General features: G+C 46.5%; 1 protein-coding gene across 1 annotated transcript; it reads left to right on the top strand.

Annotated features, from left to right (window-relative positions):
- The first annotated feature begins 4,252 nt into the window (after positions 1 to 4,252).
- Positions 4,253 to 20,664, top strand: LOC122389477 (acetylcholine receptor subunit alpha-like). Its single transcript, XM_043381585.1, has 8 exons — positions 4,253 to 4,429; positions 9,525 to 9,640; positions 9,976 to 10,144; positions 10,964 to 11,100; positions 12,140 to 12,289; positions 15,293 to 15,451; positions 17,147 to 17,336; positions 20,214 to 20,664. The coding sequence occupies exons 1-8, from the start codon at positions 4,394 to 4,396 to the stop codon at positions 20,403 to 20,405; spliced, it is 1,149 nt and encodes a 382-aa protein (XP_043237520.1). The 5' UTR covers positions 4,253 to 4,393; the 3' UTR covers positions 20,406 to 20,664.
- Positions 20,665 to 21,071: the final 407 nt, after the last annotated feature.

The raw sequence follows: 21,071 nt of genomic DNA, 5'->3' as shown, positions 1-21,071 counted from the left end.
GTCCATTTAGGCCATAGATTTCGAATTTGATGTCGTCTGTGTCATTCAAGGTCATTTTGAGTCGAAATTAGCTTAGGTCAGGTCACTTTCAGGTAAAAAAAGGTCAAATTTTGAAGTTGAAATTTTTCAACAAAAAAGGTGTCTAATGGATGCAGTTTGAGCTCAGGAACACGATGGTGCCATTTATATTGGTGTACGATGCCAAATACGTACTGAAAAATTGATTTGAAAAATTAATAATTGTGAATTTTTTGCAATAATGCGTATAACTTGGCCATTTTTGAAGATATTTAGCTAAAACTTGCTAGAGTTAGTCATAATCATGCATTCTGTCACATATATTCCGGTTTTTCGAAAAGTCAAAAACTTTTTGAAAAAAAAATATAAAAATATAAATTTTGAATATTATTATAAAATTTTCGAAATTTTCAAAATTTTGAAAATCCGAGATAGCAGTTTGATAGCGTGGTCAATTCTGAGTTCTTTCATGCAAAGAAATTGGATCTAGCTTAAAAACTGAGCTCTTGGGAGCGATTGCCGTGGTTCAATGTTTTGCGTCGAAATCGGACGAACATGACGTCACTCTGACGTCATTTCCGGCCGACCTATGGTAGCTACGAAGTTCAAATTTTGACACAAGGTGTCAAATTGATGCAGCCGAAGGTACTGAAAGTTTGGTGTCGATTCGTCAAGCGGTTTGGAAGTTATTGCAGAAAAACGGGGGGGGGGGGGGCTATAAATAGCCCCCCCCCAGTGGGGCGCGGGTTAATTTTGGCCTTTTAACAGTAGCCCTATGGGCGTTGCATGGAAAGCATATTGGACCAAAAGTCGGCAGTGCCGTGCCCCCCTTAATTGAAGATGTTCCGCCGCTACTGCCCGCCGGACCTATTTGTTTTCTACGGTACACGCCGGCCGAGGGGGCGGGTACGACCCCCCCCCCCATCGCCGTTTCGCCACTGGTGGAGCTAGCGCGTCGCGGAAAAAAACGAGCGTGTGCGCCGTTACGAGCCGCAGAGATTAATACCCGATTCTAAGGCCTTCTAGGTCAGGGGTCGGCATACGGCCCGCGGGCCGGATCCAGCAAGGTGGGTGACGGTTGGATCCGGCCCGCGACCAGCTGACGTCCGGCCCGCGGCTGGTATCAGCGACTTACATCGTGTTCCGGCCCGCGGTTCCTTCATAAATCGACTCCGATATAAAAGTGACTCAAATGTGCTTTGGCACAACAGTTCTTTCTTTGCTCACTTCATGAGTTTATAAACACCATTTGCGGGTGTTTTTGTCTAATTCTACTTCTAGACAAAACTTCTAACGGTAAGATTTGGTCAGCAGCTTTTGCGCGCAGCATCAACGACTGCTGCAGCTGCGTGCACTTGGCGGCTTCACGTGGTCTACTCGCTTAACCTTCCAGGCGGTGTGTGTGTGGGGGGGGGCGGGCCGGAACACGATGTAAGTCGCTGATACCAGCCGCGGGCCGGACGTCAGATGGTCGCGGGCCGGATCCAACCGTCACCCACCTGGCCGGATCCGGCCCGCGGGCCGTATGCCGACCCCTGACCTAGAAGGCCTTAGAATCGGGTATTAATCTCTGCGGCTCGTAATGGCGCACACGCTCGTTTTTTTCCGCGACGCGCTAGCTCCGCCAGTGGCGAAACGGCGATGGGGGGGGGGGTCGTACCCGCCGGCCGCCCCCTCGGCCGGCGTGTACCGTAAAAAACAAATAGGTCCGGCGGGCAGTAGCGGCGGAACATCTTCAATTAAGGGGGGCACGGCACTGCCGACTTTTGGTCCAATATGCTTTCCATGCAACGCCCATAGGGCTACTGTTAAAAGGCCAAAATTAAAGAGGGGAACGGTGCCCCGGTGCCCTCCCCGTTCCGCCGCCTATGCCGGCGAGGGTACAAGAGATTATATTGTCATTCAACGACCGCGAAAAAAAGAATGTCCGGGACACAAATGATATGGAATGTTACAATTGTCGGCTCCAAATACAATAGCTTCACCTGACTGACCTCATCTACCTGACTTCAAAAGTTTCGATCATCCATTCCATGCATCAAATTCGTCATTCACTTGACTGTCTGATATTTCTTCATGGTTTTATTGAACCACATTTGTGGACGAGTGTTTGCGGAGACGAAGATAGCGCAGACATAGATTTGCGGACGAAGATTTGCGGACGAAGATTTGATTGGACGAAGAAATGCGTGGACGAAAAATGCGGACGAAGATTTGCGGACGAAGATTTGCGGACGAAGATTTGCGGACGAAGATTTGCGGGGACGAAGATTTGCGTGGACGAAGAAATGCGGACGAAGATTTGCGTAGACGAAGAAATGCGTGGACGAAAAAATGCGGACGAAGATTTGCGGACGAAGATTTGCGGGGACGAAGATTTGCGGACGAAGATTTGCGCAGACGAAGATTTGCGTGGACGAAGAAATGCGGACGAAGATCTGCGTAGACGAAGAAATGCGTGGACGAGAAAATGCTTGACGAAGAAATGCGCCGACGAAGAAATGCGGATACGAAGAAATGCGCTACGAATTTTTGCACCTACGAAGAAATGCGAGACGAAGTAATGCGACACGAATAAATGCGCCGACGAAGATTTGCGGACGAAGAAATGCGGACGAAATATTGCGCGACGAATAAATGCCATACGAAGATTTGTCCGGTTACGGTAAATTTAACCATTACAATAAATGTAAGTTACAACAACCAAATAAAGTTTTCAATTGGAATAGCGTCCAATGTGCTGAGAAAACTAGATAAACTTACAATCGGGACTGCACCTTGGCGATTCTGACTCAAACAGTTGGTATTCACATCTGAAAGTCGACTGTGTCAATATTTGCTCCTACATTTCGGTCACGTACTTGCCCTGCGGTCGTGACCAGGCTAAGTCAGCCGGTCAACATCAGTAAACACCAAATGATACTGTTTCAATCATGGTTAAAAAAGAGCTGGAATTATAGGCTGAACGGGATGCTGGGAATTTGTAATAAATACATATATTCCGTTCTCGGACGACTATCGCGATTCGCGAATTTGTTTGTAGCATCAGCTTATTCCGTCAAAGTTTATAACATCCAGTCTAAGGCATTATAAAAACATCCAATTAACCCTATTCCTGCGGGGGGGGGGGCCTCAGGAGCCCCCCCCCCCCTGAGGTTTTTTGGTTATTTCTCCCAAACGCGTTGAGCTAGGAAGCTCAAAATTTCTGACTTTTCCTAAAAGGCTTCTACGCAACATGTCTGAAAGTTTTGAGTTGATCTGACCTCAGGTCAGGTCACCAGAGGCGGTTTGGTGACCCTACCTCAGAAAAGTTTGCAATCACGCCAGAGCTAGAGTTTTTGACCGATCAATTTCTTCTCTTCAGGCTTTAGTTAAGGTACCAGTATGTGCAATTTGTATATCTCGGAATTTCGATATCGGTGACCTAAGGTCAGGTCAGTTTCGCGACCTCCCCATTATAAGTCAATGGGGGAAAAATCAACTCCCTGTTTTTACCACTAAAACGGGTCGGAATGGCCCCATATACCATACATGACTTCATATACGATCAACCTTCACTACCTTGAGGTCTGTTTTGCTGTTGGGCAGCTGTGAGGTCATGTGACGTCATCAAAGGTCACCAAAGGTTTTTGGCCAATAACTCCGTACAGGAACAAGATACAGACGCGTGGATGGTCTCATTGTGTTCAGCTCGTCAAGACGCATCGAATGATATACATGATGACCTCGAGGTCACGTGACCTGAGGTCAACCTTTGACCTTGACCTTTCGAGGTCAACATATATATCATTCGATGCGGATTGACGAGAGGATCACGATGATGCCCTTAGTTTGTTCCTATCTTGACTAATACGAAAGTTATTCGAGAAAAACTCTCTCCATATCTAGCGCCGCCATTTTGACTTTTTCGACCCCTGTGACGTCATCTTTGACCTGACCTGAAAATGACCTTTGTAAAAATTGTAGACCTTGTCCATGCGTATCCGATGCCGTTAACCGCTTGTCGCTATCTTGCTTCGTTCTCGAGATCTCAGGGGGGGCCGAATCGGCCCCCCCCCCCGCCAGTTTCTTGTCCCGGCGGAGCCCGCCAGGAATAGGGTTAAAACGAACAGAGTTTATTGAAAGCCACACCAGTTAAAAACACTTAAATAAACACACACTTCATAATTTTACCATTATACAGATAGACGTTTCTTCATGCCTATCTTTATTTCCATTTCTCATCGCCAGTGCCGATGGTAACTTTGAAGTAACTCTGGCCACCAAAGCCACTCTGTACGCCGACGGAAAGGTGGAATGGAAGCCGCCGGCCATCTACAAGTCCTCGTGCGAGATTGACGTCGAGTACTTCCCGTTTGACGAGCAGACGTGCGTTATGAAGTTCGGCAGCTGGACCTACGACGGAAAACAGGTAAGCTAGTTTCTTTAGTTTCTGCAGTGCATGCCATGTAGGATAGGTGAATACAATTTTGAACGGTAACATGCTTAATTTCAGATGTTTTGGTAGGGTAACGGGAAAACTAGCTCCTAAAAAAAGATGATGAAAATAGCAACAGGAAGTCAGATTTATAGCATAAAGTAGGTATTACCAATGTTCATTTCCCCGAGCTTGCCCCATTTTTTTGCATACAGCCCCGCGTCATCCTTGAAGATTGTCTAAACACACACTTTCGATCTCCACCGCCCGCGCCACTCGCACGCACCCATGCACCGCGCCTTAGTCTCATGTCATTCATCCGTCCTTCCCTGGGGGCGTCTCTACCACTCGCTATGCGGCGAGGGGACCGCCGTGACCCAGGGGCGCGTCCTGACGCAGCCCCATAGCCTGCGGGCACGGCCAGGCTTGGACAGCCGTTCGGCGCGAGCTAATGTATACCGTCCAGGAAATCCATTATTCAGGGGGTGGAAGGTGGGACCGCGGCCATGCCAGTGCACGCTCGCCGTCTTGCGGCTGTGGTGGGAGGAGCTGTCAGCAGTTCAGCACTGAATGGGCATTTGTGTTCGCTCGAGGGGCTTATGAGTCCTGCATTCAAGTGATTATTGTGTATAATCTTGTTTAATCCTTGGCAAAATCGACACGCCAACCGGTGACTACTTGCAATGACGGACTGTTTCATTTGCGGCTCAGTGGTCTTAGACTCATTTCCCATCCACTCAGTAGCATATTCCTTTCCTGTCTCCAACTTCGCTTCATTCTCTACGCATCCTCTGGCGGTCTGCAGTGTTGCAATTTGCAAACACCCTGACCCCGCTCCTTATACTCTGCCTCTGATGAGCGGCGCGCGCCTCTGGCGTCTGGCGGCGCGTCGTCAGCGACGGAGAGAGGGTCGGAGGAGAGGGAGAGAGGGGCGGGGTGTCGGACAGCGGCCTGTCTGCCGGCACCCGGCCTGATGGATCGCCGTGCCCGTGTAAAATGAATTTCTGAATCTGGCCGCGGTACACCGCGCGCCGCCGGCCATGCAGAGGAGTTCAGCCAGGCTGGAGAGAGTGCTGATGAGCCGGCGACGGGAGAAGAGAGAGTGGGGAGGGACGGCAGGAGGTAGACCGGAGTCGGACGCTAGGGTACAGCAAATGGGCTCGGCTTGCCATTCAGATAGTGCTAATTCACTTGATTAAATAGCATGTGTGCAAATACCTGTTCAAATCGCACTATGCTGCAATATCTGTCGGATGAACCTAACGAAATTCAACTCAATTCGATAACGGATGATGTCACCAAATGGTGTGTCACGGCATCTTGTAAAACAATCGTCATCGATACCTATTGAGTGATGAGATCGTTTCAATAATGATGTTACCTAAAACACAGAATAATTTTTAACCTCTATGCAGGACCTGTCGGACCTCTACGTATACCCCGCCTAGGGGTGGAAATGATCTCCCTAACTCGTTTCGCCCATAATAGGGTTGGGACCTATCTGCATGCTCTGTATGTTTTGGTAAAATAAAAAGCTCAGAATTTTTAATGATTTAATTTAAAATCACTTTGTTAAAAAAATGCCTAGTTAGTTCAGAAATTAATTATTTGTGGCTGAAAACGACTTGCTTCTGATTGGTCGGGCTAATCATGACGTCACATGTAGGTATATAACTGTCTGTATATTTGGCGCAGTTGAGACATACATTTTCTATGTATTTTCCTATGGTAAATCGGAGTGATTGGTCGTGTTTTCAGTGTCTCTTTATTTTGCGCTGGTATTGCGTGGCTAAGAAGTTTTATCAAGAGTGGCATATACTAAAATGTTCCTTTAATAATGGAGCTTCAATATCTGTGAGTTTTATTGGCAAGCGAAAACTGATTTCGCTGTTATTTTATCTGGAAATTACTCATTTTTTTAGGTCAATATTCAAAATATTTTACGGGAACAAGTTGGCACTTTTCTTGATTTTTGCACTCAAATCGCGTGCGATTCAACTGTATTGGAACTTGCAAAGAAGCTTGGTGATTAATTAACTGTGTTGTTATGGCACTGTTTGCAAAGCATGGATAATGAAACTCTGCCAAAGACTTAGCTACATAGCAATGCCTCAAGTAATACGCAGGAGGGACAGAATTCAGAGTCCGATCGAGAAGAATCGGTGCAAATGCTACGAAGACCAGGCAGCTCTGATACAATAGCTAGTCGTCTCACTGCTCTCACTCCATTAGACCAGCTGATTCCTGACAGCACCGACTCGGATGCAAAGATGGAGCTCATCTTCCAAGCCAGAAACCAGTTCTTTGATGGAAGATGTGATGCTGCCTCTGTCTCTGCTTTGTTGGCCACTTTGGACGGGGCGGAGCTCCGCTCCTGCGTGAGCGGTTATTCGCCTGTCATCCAGAAATAGTTCCTTCGTTTGCTGGCCGTTCCCTGATTAGGTGCAATACGGGGAGCTGTAATCAGGGAAGTAACTTTCCATATGAAAGGGGTGCAGGTGCACCCCCGTCCCCCATTCACTAGAAGTGCACCCCCATAGGCTAAGCGGCGCCCCACACGCCGCCCCACACGATTAGCTCTAGAGCAGATGGCGAGGGTGATTTCTCGGCTACATTCCATCTCGGCGTCGTGATGCTTGTGGGCTTGGAAAGCGTCCAGTCGTATGTAGGGTAGTGTAGGGGTAGGGTTGAGTTCAATAAGGTCCTTACATTTGAAAGGTTTGAACAACCCGCAATCAGCACAACATACCACAAGTTAAATAAAAAACTACCAAACACCGCCCTACTAATATTAATAAACATTACAGCCAAACTAATGGCCTAAATAAAAATATATCTCAAATCCTAACAGTTATCGCGGGTGATGGCGCCATGAGTTGCTATTATCCAAAACAGATGCAAATAAACATGTTTGTATGTCCTATGTATGTTTGTTTTAAAAACGTTGCAGCGGCGCTGGGAACTGCAGTCTTAGATCTGGGTATGTTTGGCATCTGCAACTCTTCATATACACATTAACCCTATTTCGGACGGGGAGACCTTTCAGGATTTTCTTGTACAATTGCCAAACGCCGCGAGACATTCAGCTCATATTTGGTGACTTTTCCTAAATGCTCATTGCGCACATATCAGCAAAAAAAAAAAAAAAATGCCGGGTCAGGTCAGGTCAGGTAACCAGAGCGGGTTTGTTGACCCCACCTCAGAAAAGTTTGCAAACACGTCAGAGCTTGAGTTTTTCACGAAGTTATTTCCTCTCATCAAGTCTTCAAAACAGTACCTGCAGTATGTGTCGTTTGTACCTATATCTCAGAATTTTTTATCTGTGACCTGAGGTTAGGTCAGAGTCGTGACCTTTACATTGCGAAAAGTAGGTATTGAAATGCGACCTGCACCTCGAGTAAACGAGTCAAAACCACCCAATTCTTTAAGAATTATGACGAATTATCTTATCTGTAATGATCCAGGTGCCATTTACTGACAGGGACACCGGAGAGGGTTATCTGAGCCGAGATCATGTGAGGTGATATCTACCATACATCAATGCTCACAATACTTACAATCTTGACAATGCTTTTGCTTACAACACTTACAATACTTACGATGAGACCAACAAGCACTCTGCCGTTACAGTTCTAACTTCTGTTTCGAAAAACGACGTTACACACATTCGCTGCCAGCATAACATGTATTGTTTGACAGTAACAAAATACAATTGACATCTGAACCCCAAACGGACTGCCATCCACTCAAATTTTATAACCCTGACCGGTCAGGGGGCGAATGGAGGTCATTTCCTGGGCATTACACTCAGCCCTTGCACAAAATATCTCACCTCACAGTGATCATTACAACAATAGCACCGACTTGATAGTGGATTTCAAAGTACTTGCATCAGCTCTTCCTGCTATTGCAGACGATCATCTCCTCAGGGTAATGTTGTTCGGGACATGAACGAAGATCGTTTTCGGAGTTTCATAAGTGCTACTGCAACAGCCTGGCACAAAACAGGACTTGTACGCTTTTCTCTGCACTTTGCCCTTCAGTATATCACAAAAGAATTGTTTAGAATCCATCTTACGCTTCTTTCACAGTCTTCCTTGCCACCGTAGGGCGTAGATAGATTGCTGTTGCTGGTAAGTTAAGGCACGGTAGATAGAAATTACCTCGGTTCTCAACACCTTAAGTTATTTTTATAAAAAAGAACAAATAAATGATCAATAAGATGACAGGAATGTAAACATTTTAATCGTAAAGTAGTCCAAATATTGGAAGGAGCTTTTGCTTTTCAGCATCCTCCGATTCATCATCTTTATCATTTGAAAATTCGAGGTACATAAAATGTTTATCACGCGCTCATGTTAAGTGGGAATATAGTACACGGCAGACACATCAATTTTTGACACTGAACATTTCATCCGTAAATGTTTTTACATAATTTAAAGTTAAAAACAGCGCGAATGGCAGAGTGAAGCAAACAACATCTTTCACCCATTGATATAACATGTAATCTGTGGTGCGCCAGATGCGCCATTATTTGTCAACCGCAGAAGGTGACATGTGACGTAACAGCATCAAGAGCATCTTTTTTCAAGAACTTTTCAAAACAAGTTTCCTATCTTTCTTCCCCCATTTCTCTCAGCTTATTGATTTTATGAGGCAATGGTATGCACCATAAATTCTGTGAAAATAGTTTGATCATTTTCATGCATTCTTAAAAAATCGAGTTCCCAACCCCATTGAGCTAGAGCCTCGCGGATAAAAACAATGGCTTGCGTTGTTGCGAGGCGTAGCGACTGCAGTACCAGATTTTAAGCTTTTCGGTCAATTGGGGACCTGAGTTGAACTGCCCCACAGTAGAGATTCGTTTTTTTTTAATAACTTGGCCAAAAATGGTCACATACTCAATAACTGTCATACGTAGGACCGCTTTCTTCAGCGTAGGTAAGATGGAGCACATTTCCTTTTGGCCAATGTCAGATGAGGCCCAGTTCCCAGTGCGATTCGATCCAGATCAGCCAGCGGGGCGCAGTTAGCCCGGGGCATTTCGTCCCATTTGGTTTGATAGGCCACCGGTTCTGATCCATTTCAGGTCGATTTACGGCACGTCGAGGAAGACCCGACCGACTCCAAAGTGAAAATTGGCGTCGATTTGTCAGACTTTTACCTCTCGGTCGAATGGGATATTCTGGATGTTCCGGCGATACGGTGAGCCATAGTGCACTATACAGTGAGACGGTAACTAACCTTGCGGTGTGTGTCACGCCCCCTTCCCCCTAAAAAAACGATAGTTGATTGGTATAGGCTAAGCTTTATAACTTGTGTCTGATGAATATACCCGTTTTCATTATCAGTTTTAGCAAAACCTGCGTTGCATTATTTCTTTTTGCCCAAATGTCAACCTACCTTTCTAACCAATGTGTGCGTAATGCGTGATTGTTTCTTTTTGTGTATCTGGGTACATATTAATTTCTGCACTTAATAACGTACCAAATTACCAAAGATCACGCTAATACGGCTGAATAATTGCTATTTCATTACAGGAACAAAAAGTTTTACACGTGTTGCAACGAGCCGTACCTGGACATAACGTTCAACATTACCATGAGGAGGAAAACGCTGTTCTACACGGTCAACCTCATCATCCCCTGCATGGGAATCTCATTTCTCACCGTGCTGGTGTTTTACCTGCCCTCCGATAGTGGAGAGAAGGTATGTGGTAATGACTTGGAGCTATTTTGTCTGAAATGCCTCTTGCAGTATCGTTTTTTATATACACCATTATGTCAGAGAACTCGGGTTTATTTTTCGATGGAAAAAAATGTTAACGAATAGTGTTTTAAACAATTAAACACACAGCTTTGCTCATATACTGTTACACAGATAACAGTAGTACTACTGTTATCTGTGACTGTTACTTTCAACTTGTTTTTTTCAACATTAATGGGTACTTATTGGTTCATCTAGCTTGCAGTGTTTCAAGAATGCAATATGTCCCAAGTTGAAAACGTGTTGCGCGCTCGATGCAGTTTATGGGTTTCAAGAATGGTGTTAATAGGAGAGTTTGTGTGATATATTGTTCGACAATATGCGAGGAAACGGCTGCGAGGAACGCATCCTGCGGCAGAATCGTCGCAAAGGATGTTTGAAGAATTTTATTATTCTTGTTTTTCTAATTTCTTTCTTGTTGAAAGTCGTATGCCCCAGACTCGAAGAGCCAATAACTGCGGGACTTGTTTGCAGTAGCCAGTAGTTCACGTTTAATTTGTTATTGGGCATAGCGGCCGTACCTTTGATTTTCCAGCTGCCATTTTAAAAAAAGAAATGTTGTTAGTTGAACATTTAATAAAACACATGTAAAAAAGCATGTAAATATTGTTGGCTCAGCAATGTCAAACCTACTCATTTTGATTTTTGACACACACAGTGGATGGTTATGTTTTCATGGAAGCATGTCGCCATTGTAGCGCCTCGCCAGCGTGTCCGCCTCCGCGCGTTGCCATGCCAACCTGTGTCCTTTCGATCCGCCAGGTCAGTCTCTCCATCAGCATTCTGCTGTCGCTCACTGTGTTCTTCCTGCTGCTGGCCGAGATTATTCCGCCGACATCGTTGGTGGTGCCTCTGCTCGGCAAGTTCGTCCTGTTCACAATGATATTGGACACGCTAAGGTAAGCGCCCTCCGCCACCACCGCACGCTCCACCGCTGCCTGTAGCCGGTCGTAAGCCCGGGAGCAGAGCAGCTCCGTGCTAGAGGAAAGCCTGATTACGGTGCTGATGGAAATGTAGCCAACCGGTGCCTGCCCGCGTCGGCACCCGGATCAGGGTTTAGATAGCCGCTGCTGGATAGCGTGGGATCAAGGAAGTCATCTTGCGTCAGATGTCACACAGCGGGACGTTTATATGGACTCTGTGTGATGAAGGTCACATTGATGTTGCCATATCATGGTGCAATGCTGGCTGGAAGTTGTGTAAATATTCAGGTTGTGGGGTCAGATCTGAGGCGAGGTGACACAGTGTCAGGGACTATAATATTTGGAGGCGGTGACATTACGGCGAGCTCGTTTGATCATCGAGGCTGCTTCAATTTGTATGAGATATGAAGTCTTTTGGTGTTCTGTGGCGAGTGAATAAAACACAAGTTCTTGTTCACAATTGCCAAATCTCATTTGTTTTACTTGCTCACTGCTCAGTATGACTTTATAATCATATCTCCTCACCATTTTTAAATTTCTGCCATTTGCAGCCTGAAATAGTTAGGGCGCAGCGTTTCGGTGATTTTCTCGCGAACACTAGACCGTCTTCTCCGGAGGTTCTCTCACTGCATAATCGTGTTCAGGTAATGGCCGGCCCCTTCGTGGTCGGGTGGCGGCCTATTTAATTATGGATGCCGCCGTGTAATCTGGATTGGGCAGGACTGAGCGGTGAGCGCCTCGCCGCGCACACCGTCCTAAAGCAGCTTGAAAGTCTCAGTTTAACGACACTCTCCTGCGCCTAACACATAGCGCAACACCTCTTGGGCTAACGTCTCAGGCGTCCTTTGTAGTTTGATATACAAGCACATACTGCGCGGCTGTTGTTTTTATTATTATTTCAGGCCTTTATCCCCACCAAAAAACATATTATGTTTTTTATTGATGTTTCAGTAGGTGTATCTATGTAGCTAGTCAATGTCATACATGGAACTGATGCGGTTGTTCCGTGTTTCAGTATATGTGTTACAGTGGTGGTGCTCAACATTCACTTCCGGTCGCCCCAAACGCACTCGATGGCGCCCTGGGTGCGGCGGGTGTTCATCCACATCCTGCCTCGGCTACTGGTGATGCGGCGGCCCCAGTACAGCACCTATGACAGGCACAGGTAGGTGAGAGTGAATGCATACACGGTGCGTAATGTATGCAGCCTCTACTACATACAGCGCCTATGATCGGCGGGGAGTGTGTGTGCAAACACGAGTTCAGGCCGCAGCTAGCTAGATAGATTGTAGGTTTGGCTCCAGCAGTCACCCACAGAACTGCATTACGATGACTGACATCATGTATACAATTACAGTGAATAGATATTCTGAGTCAACAAGCTCTGCTTAGCGTCCAGGCTAACTAAGACCCTACCAGGTCGTCTATTTAAAAAAAAAAGAGAGAATCGAACACAGCTTGTAAAAGGTGCGTTTGAAAATTCAGTTACAAAACGAAATTTTGCACTTGCTCAGGGAGAGTTTCTTTCCGTTCATTTGTGCATTGATTTTGTTTCGCATGCTATTTTGGTAATTAGCAATTTTCCAACGTTCGAAACACTGCAGACATTGTTGCATTTACGACGAAGTTAACGAGTTAAATTAATGATTGGGATTGCAAAATATTGCAAGGAAGCGATCATGTTATATCTGTGTAAACTTCTGTATTAGCTTGCTTCACTTCACTGATAACAATTCCTTCAACAATGCATCCTCATACTGCTAGATAAACTTTTCAGAACTTGTTCGCAGTTATCTTAATTGAAATCAGTTGGCGTTATTCAAGTTCTCGATGTTGAGCATCTCTAAGTGATGACGTCATTAGGAAACAGTCGATTATCATAGCCCAAGCATGGATCAGCAATGTTATTATCCCTCGCCGGCACAGGCCATTTTGCGTCCTTCGACGGCACAAGGGGGGGGTGGTACGACCCCCCCTCGCGTTTGGCCCCTGATCGAGCTAAAGCTTCGCGGAAAAAAACGAGCGTGTTGCCCGTCACGAGAGGAAGCCGATGATACCCAATTTTAAGGTCCTAGGTCATCGGGTGACCTTCCAGGTCAGGTCAATGACCCGAAAACCGGGAAAATCGGGACCTGTTAGAAAGTCGTAAAGTGTGGGTGCTATGTGGTTTTCTGGGGTGCTGATCACGAATATCGTGTTAGTTTTGATCAGAGATGATGTCTTTAAGCACTTAGACCAGGTTGGGTCAGGTCAGGTCAGGTCAACCGGTAGGGGTTGTGACGGGTATTCGTATTACGTGTCAACCGCCTCTGACAGCTTCGTAACATGTTACGAAGGCAACAAACTACTTCGTGAATGTTCAAATGGTTGCTAAATTCGAATTCAGCTCCAAAAACTAGCCTAGAAACATGTAAATCTCGAAAAAGTGAACCGAGGTCACCCGAGGTCACCAAAGGTCAATGACCTGACCTGACCTTCAGTTGACCTTGAATCCCAACCCTAATGTATGGGAGCAACATCAAATCACATGTTTGAACGTTTGAAACCACGAAAAGCTTGCAAACGCGCGGCTAATGCGAGCCGACATACGCCGAATCGCGATTTCGGCCAAACATGGTCACGGAAAAGAGGTCACAGGTCAAAGGTCATTGGGGTCAGGGTCATGAAATTTTCAGGGTAGGTGTAGAATTGATTAATGCGAGGGTACTGAAAGTTTCGTCGCGATCGGCCGCTTTTTACGCGAGTTATTCGCGAAAAACCTTAGGGGGGTGCATCAACCCCCCCCCCCCTGTGCCGGCGAGGGTTATGACAGCTCTTAATAGGTATATCATTGGCGAATACCATTGGCCTTTGAAAACGGCTTTTGCTGCCTACTTCCTATTGTGAATTGCGTTCGTCAACACCTAAAGCCGTGTCCCTGTCCACTTTTCTTTGTATGAGAGTCTATCTCACAAAGCGCTCCAATTTTCTCCTCAGATTGACCAAGTCCAGTGGCAAACAAAAATATTTAACAAAACTAGCGGCTCAAAGTCTGTGCTTGTTGGCGGGCTACGGCGGTTCAGGTGTGCCTGCAGCATTCCGATTTATAAACAGATTGACTGATCAGTTTAAGAAAGGAATGTGTTTATTCAAGTATTAAATTAATATTAGTAGCATAAAAAGCGCACTTAGCTAATAGCCCCGAAGTGTTGTAGCTCCTTTGTTCTTGTAGCCAGTACGGACGGCCACCACTGCTAGATAGGCTGCGCCGCATAACTTCACAGCTCTGCGGCACAGCATTTGTAGCACTAGACACCTCACGCCGCCACGCTGTACGCGGAAGCTGGTCAGTGGTCGCATGCTTTCCGTAGGACCCAAATTCATCAGTCATTCAGTTTGATTTTTTGTGAGGTCCACTATTGTATATCACAGTTACACGACTCAGAACCTCGCAATGATATTGGAGAAGGCTATACCTCAAACGGTTCGTTAGACCTGAGGCCTCTTGCACCAAACTACCAAGCTAGGTAAAATCGAAAAAACCGGTTTCAGAATAAGCTAATCTAACGGTGGTAAATTTGTTTGCAATAGCCCAATACATAATCCTACATGTGCTTGCAAAATTTTGCATGCAAATTGTTACATTTGAGACTGGGTATACGATGCAAAATAATCCAAGCATTGGTGCAAGAGGATTTTGGTGCAAGACGCCTCCGGTTGTCTAAAATAACAATCGAACACTACATGTAATAGGCAATAGTAAATACTTTATAATATATAGTTTGATTCGGTACTCGGCAACAGGACATCCACATCCGATTTGGATCGACGGCGAAGTCTGGTACTTTGAATTTATTGCTGCTCTCTCTAACCGAATTATGTCTGCTCTGGCGGCGGACATTTCCAATATGTTGTTTCCGATACATGAATGCGCAGTCATACCGACTTACCCATTGACCCATACATCATCGGAAGAGAAACCCAAGAAATCATAAGTTATTTCTCATATGGTTATTATTGTAGCGTTTCTGTGTTTTCCTTTTTTTGTAATTTGCTTTTGTCTAGTTATACGGCCTTCTAGGCATACATAATACATATGGCATATAGCTAATTACGTAACACGTTGCAGACTGCACTTTGTTATCAGAGGCTACGGTCTGTGCGTCTGACCCACGCCTCCCTCCACCAGGGTGTTGATTCGCACCTGTAACGGTCTGGAGGTGCGCGAGGCAGCCACCCAGCTCTACAAGGACGCTCACAGCAGAGCGTCCGGCTTCACCAGCGAGTCACTCAAGGACCACGGCCTCTGCTTTCCACCCACGGCCACCATCAGTGACCTGGCGCCCAGGTCAGTCGATGTCAGGTCAGGTCAGGGTAGTGTAGGATAGGTAAGAATGTGTAAGGTCAGAACCTAGCTCATGCCAACGCAGACCGCAGTTAACACTTCGACATGGTGTACTTTGCGAATGAGCTTTTGGAATTTGACCAAGATGGCAATGTAATCGAGCTAGACTAATAAGAGAATCGCCAAGCGTCACAATCCAGCCGTCATTATTCCTGCCGCTAAGTGCGTGACCTGGCACAGACAAATAAAAGTGTCTGTCACGTCATTCAACAGTTTACCCAAGGCTATATAGACTTTACCTAGCGCCTCGTCTGGCTCAGAAAATACTGCGCTGCCTCTCTCGTTTCGCTCGTTTTTCTGAGACCGACGCCGCATCATGGAGCTCCAGTCGCGGGCCGACGCGGGCCCGGCGGCGCTCGACGATGAAGTTTCCATTATCTACGTCGGACCTCATCGTTCCTGGCGGCCATGGCGGAGCGTCGGTCGGGCCTCATCCAAAACTCTCCGCTGCTCCGGCCGGCCGGGCCGACACGGCTCCACCAATTTCGGCTAACGACGGCCATCAGCCGGCGCTCTGGCGGCCGTTCGCCATCAGAGAGCCTCGCCGTGCGTCGTTTTCCGCTCACGCATTCCGGACTGGACGGTATCCATAGCTGCCGGTGATCCTGCATGGACAGCGCCCCTGTCGATTTAGCGGCTTCAACTGAGCGCTGCGCCAATCCGGTCGCGGGCGGTATACGAGTGGCTGGCCGCGATATGGCCACCGAATGACGCCTGAATGACTGGTAATGGTCCGTCTGATGACCGAGCGATGGGCGGCTGAAGCATTGTTCATCTGTCGTTTGCCGGCAAGTATAAACGGCTGTAGGACGATGCTATGGAAATAGCCCCTTCATCAAGTTCTGGGCGACTTCTTCAATTATAATCCTTTCCAAACATTTCCAATTTTACTTCACAGTAGATGCAGTGAAATGTCAGTGAATCAGTTCCCTAAGGCCTGGTGTCGGCTTGCCACAGTGTTGTCATCTCGCTCGTTTCTAATTTTGTTTTTGTCTTCAGACTCATATCGTGACCAATAAAGAGAACCGACAAACTCTGCCCAATCCTGCAAGTTGGCGATCTGTTCCTCTTCAACTTTGAGCGGTGTTTTTGGCATCCCTAGTCGGATAAAGTTTCTGGTGGCCTGTTTTGGCCAGGATGTAGCTGCGTCAGGTAATCTAAATGAAACACAGCATGCTACTTCAAAGTGCTGAGCAGAAACCCAACGATGGTTTTGCGTAAAAAACAAGATAGTTGGCTGTTGTATTGCTTATTTTCCAATTAAAATATTATATTTTTTCCAAGACTCGCCTTATTTCGCTCTACAGCGCGTCATCAACTTTGTTATTTTCGGTGTCAGATATTGCCCCTAAATTTGAGCCAGTAATATTTATATCACTCTGCATAGCTCCATACCCCCTGGGCTGTTGTTTACCGTACTTCAGCTGCTTTGCTAAGTTATATTTACAGAGTTTGACATAATCTAGGTGTTGAAAGCCGTATGCGTCGTAAACAAGTTTATACTTAGCATCGTGCTTCTGTTGTAAGCTAAGCTCAGCAGTCAGCACATTGAGCTGAGCTTGTGGTGTATATCTTGCTTCTCCACTGATAGTTACTTTACTGTCTTCCCCGATGCCCCTACCTCCCCCCTCTCTTCAGGAGTGACCTGGACGCCCTGGGTCTGAACACGCCCTGCCGTATCCATGGCAACCCCGGCTCGGCCGGAGAGGGTCTCGGAGGTCACCGGCACCGCTCCTGTGAGCTGGGCTACTGTCCAGAGGTGTTCCGCGCCTTCGAGGGCGTCAAGTTTATCGCGGAGAGCACAAGGCGTGAACAGGATACCACCAGAGTAAGCGCCGTGTCGGTATATGGATAGAACAGACAGACAGGAGGTTAACGTCACCAAGGCTGCTGTTTTTGCAGTGTTTCTATTGCTAACTTCAAGTACTTGTTTTGCTGTGACGCTAGGACTAGCATCGGCTATCTTTTTTTCGGACAAGATTTATTTCGATAGCTCGCACCTTATTATCATGATGGTACAGGTATCCAAGGTAAATGATAATTGTTATGCTCGTAGATATATGTTTTGTTATGAATGATACGTAGAATATCAGCAAGTTATCTACATAGATAAGTGTTTTATTTGGACGTCACCCATATTGTATTCTGATGTCACCCACATATGCCCGGCACTTTTGCGCATAACTCTTGGTTGGAAAAGCATGCCGCTGCAATAATTCACCATATATTGCCTAATAGATGTCACGAGGACAAAGTTTGGCCATTATCTGCGCCGTTCCGGCCGGCTGAGCGCAGCGTTTAAAGTGGTGCCGTTTCGCCGCTCCGTGCGGCAGACCTATGAATTTGTTCCGGTGGAGACGCTATTACCATCCCACCCAGTCCGTTCGTCTAGGTCTCATCTGGTCGCTGCTGGTGCGCCGCTTTTGCCGCCGGCTCTGTGCCGGCTTGGCTTTGTCTATGATGCGCCGTTTTTTGGGATGGGTTCAGGCGCGCTTTGTCCTACTAGCAGACTCGTACCTCTCAAGTCTGAGAGGTATTACAATAGTCCAAACCACCAGAGTCCAGACCACTTCAGCAGGCAGCGGCGCTCCTGTCTCCTGAACAGACGTGAGACGTGGTGGCACGTAGCGTCTCTGCCCTCACGCGTTGGGTCCAAACGAGTGCGGGCTGAAGCTGCAGTCTCGTTTCGCTCCATGGCACTAATGAAGACGCGCGTTGCCCGTGACCGTTTGAAGTGGGTCAGGTGGTCGGACTCTCTCAACCCAGGCAGTTGGAATTCTAGCCGTTGCTGGGCAGATTAGCTAGTCTTTCCGACATTCCTATATATCTTTGTAAGTTACAGGGCGAGTAAATTAGAGTTGTTGCTAATTATTCGTTGCGAGGACTTATTACAAAGTAAGTGACCAAACTATTTGTGTTCTGTTAGTTTTTTTTGTGCGTCACGGGAAATGATACTCTCTTTCGCTTACAGCAACGGTACGACCTCATTCTGCTTACATGTTTCACCTGATGCCCTACAACAGTTGAAAAAGCCGCGAGCTCCAAAAGCCGCTATTTGTTGTGGCAGTCTCGTCGTCAGCTAAGTGATCCGATTATAAACGCATTAAGCTGTCCGCCATCCTCTGAATTTTTATTTGATGACCTTTGAACATTTGCGAGCACGCCAAATTGGATTATTCAAAGCGTCCTTTTTAAGGTGTTGCAAAACATATGCACACATTTCAAGCAGCATTGTAAGAAATCGAATTATTTCTCCGAGCTGACGAAAAATTCAACCATATATGCCTTCAACGTTTCACTATTTAACCCGCGCCCCACTGGGGTCTGCGTATAACACGCCCTACTGGGGGGGGGGGGGGGGCTATTAATAGCCCCCCCTCCTAACTCCGAAACTACTGGGCCGATCGTCAAAATTCAAGCGGCGTCTGATAGCCCCGGAAAAACTGTCGAGCGAAACCTAATTTTATTGACCTCGAGGTCACTGATGACGTCACAGGTCAGGTCACAGTAAAATTATTAGCATTTTGGCTTCTTCACGTTTTGGGCTCTGGCCGCCGTCTTACAAGTCAGATCAGGTTCATTTTTGGTTCACACACTCGTGAACAGATGCTCTAGATACTCTGGGGGTACCAAACTTGTACTTTGATTTTCAGGTCAAGGTCAGGTCATCACAGGTCACGAAAATATTATATCATCCGTCGGTCACGTGACACATGTTTTATGGTTCATTTAGGCCAAACATTTCGAATTTGATGTCGTCTGTGTCATGCGAGGTCATTTTGAGTCAAATTTAGCTTAGGTCAGGTCACTTTCAGGTCAAAAAAGGTCAAATTTTGAAGTTAAAATTTTTCAACAAAAAAGGTGTCTATTCGATGCAGTTTGAGCTCAGGAACACGATGGTGCTATCTATATTGGCGTACGATGTCAAAATCGTGCTGAAAAATTGATTTGAAAAATTAATAATTGTTAATTTTTTGCAATAATGCGTATAACTTGGCCATTTTTGAAGATATTTAGCTAAAACTTGCTAGAGGTAGTCATAATAATGCGTTCTATCACATATATTCCGGTTTTTTTTCGAAAAGTCAAAACTTTTTGAAAAAAAATGTAAAAATTTAAATTTTGAATTTTATTATTTAAAATTTTAGAAATTTTCAAAATTTCGAAAATCCGAGATAGCAGTTTGATAGCGCAGTCTATTCTGAGTCCTCTCATGCAAAGAAATTGGATCTAGCTTAAAAACTGAGCTCTTGGGAGCGATTGCCGTGGTTCAATGTTTTGCGTCGAAATCGGCCGAACATGACGTCACTCTGACGTCATTTCCGGCCGACCTATAGTAGGTACGATGTTCAAATTTTTACACAAGGTGTCAAATTGATGCAGCCGAAGGTACTGAAAGTTTGGCGTCGATACGTCAAGCGGTTTGGAAGTTATTGCAGAAAAACGGGAGGGGGGGGGGGCTATAAATAGCCCCCCCCCCCCCAGTGGGGCGCGGGTTAAGCAACAAGGTTATCATGCAAGTCACACCTGTTACATAAGTCGTTTGCGTTTACAAATGTTCTCGGAAGACAAAACAACCACTCACATCTATACCATTTATCGGTAAGTTGTGTCTCCACGCTGGCCTCAAGGTTACGTCCGTGGCGTTACCCCTATAGGTACCCTGAGGTTTTCTCTCATCTGACACAACCGTCCTACTCCACAGGTGCGCGAGGACTGGAAGTACGTAGCCATGGTTCTGGACCGGCTGTTTCTCTGGATCTTCACGCTGGCAGTGCTGGTGGGGACGGCCGGCATCATCCTACAGGCACCGACTCTTTATGACGATCGCAGGCCTATTGACGAAGAGCTCAGTGACATTAAAAGCCCCCGCGACCGGCAGAGAGGGCACCACTAGGCTGCAACCGCGGCCGGTTGACTGGTGCTTCCTGCGAGCGTTGGTTACGGGCGGTCCTTTGGTGCTATGTTGGTGACGGCCCCTGGTGCTCTGTTGGTGCTCTGTTGCTGACGGCTCCCTGGTGCTCTGTCGGTGATGACCGTCTGTTGTTGTGCTCAGTCCTACTTGCGGATGAACCGGACTTTTTGTGACGGTGTACAGAGCCGGACGTAAGCTGGCGAGATATTTGGTAGTGATGCGTGGGCTTGGAATCTGCGTTTTCACGGTTAACGAGACATTGGATGGCGCACACACGTGTATAACGTGGAGCTCCCGTGCCGAGCTGTGGCTTTCCGTGTCGCCATTTGGGATGGTGTGGGATGAAACAGCCACCGATGGCACTGCTGATGCCCAGTTCATGTACAGTCCACAGCAGAAGTAATGTGGGGTTTCAGTCATGGGTATGTTCTGCTTCTGAAGCTTAGGAACGATTAACCAGACTACAATGAAACTTTGAATGTAGCTTATATGTATCGTCACCCTTGCAGCTGCAACTTTAGCTATTGACATCTTCTTTTCGATCACTCCGCATTAAACAATCGCCAGTCAACGCCAACCGTTGAGATTGGTAAAACCCTACATTACTTTAGCGGTGGGCTGTACCTTGGCCGAGACGAAGTGGAGACC

Source organism: Amphibalanus amphitrite, unplaced genomic scaffold, assembly GCF_019059575.1.
Source record: "Amphibalanus amphitrite isolate SeventyFive unplaced genomic scaffold, NRLGWU_Aamphi_draft 000359F_arrow, whole genome shotgun sequence".
Lineage (NCBI taxonomy): Eukaryota > Metazoa > Arthropoda > Thecostraca > Balanomorpha > Balanidae > Amphibalanus > Amphibalanus amphitrite.
This window is presented reverse-complemented; position numbering and strand designations above follow the sequence as displayed.

Excerpts from the sequence above, each read along its gene's own strand:
- LOC122389477 (XM_043381585.1), top strand. The coding sequence starts at position 4,394 with ATGAAGTTCGGCAGCTGGACCTACGACGGAAAACAG. Across the intron at positions 4,430-9,524 it reads GGACCTACGACGGAAAACAG|GTCGATTTACGGCACGTCGA; the intron begins GTAAGCTAGTTT and ends GATCCATTTCAG. Across the intron at positions 15,452-17,146 it reads ATCAGTGACCTGGCGCCCAG|GAGTGACCTGGACGCCCTGG; the intron begins GTCAGTCGATGT and ends CCCTCTCTTCAG.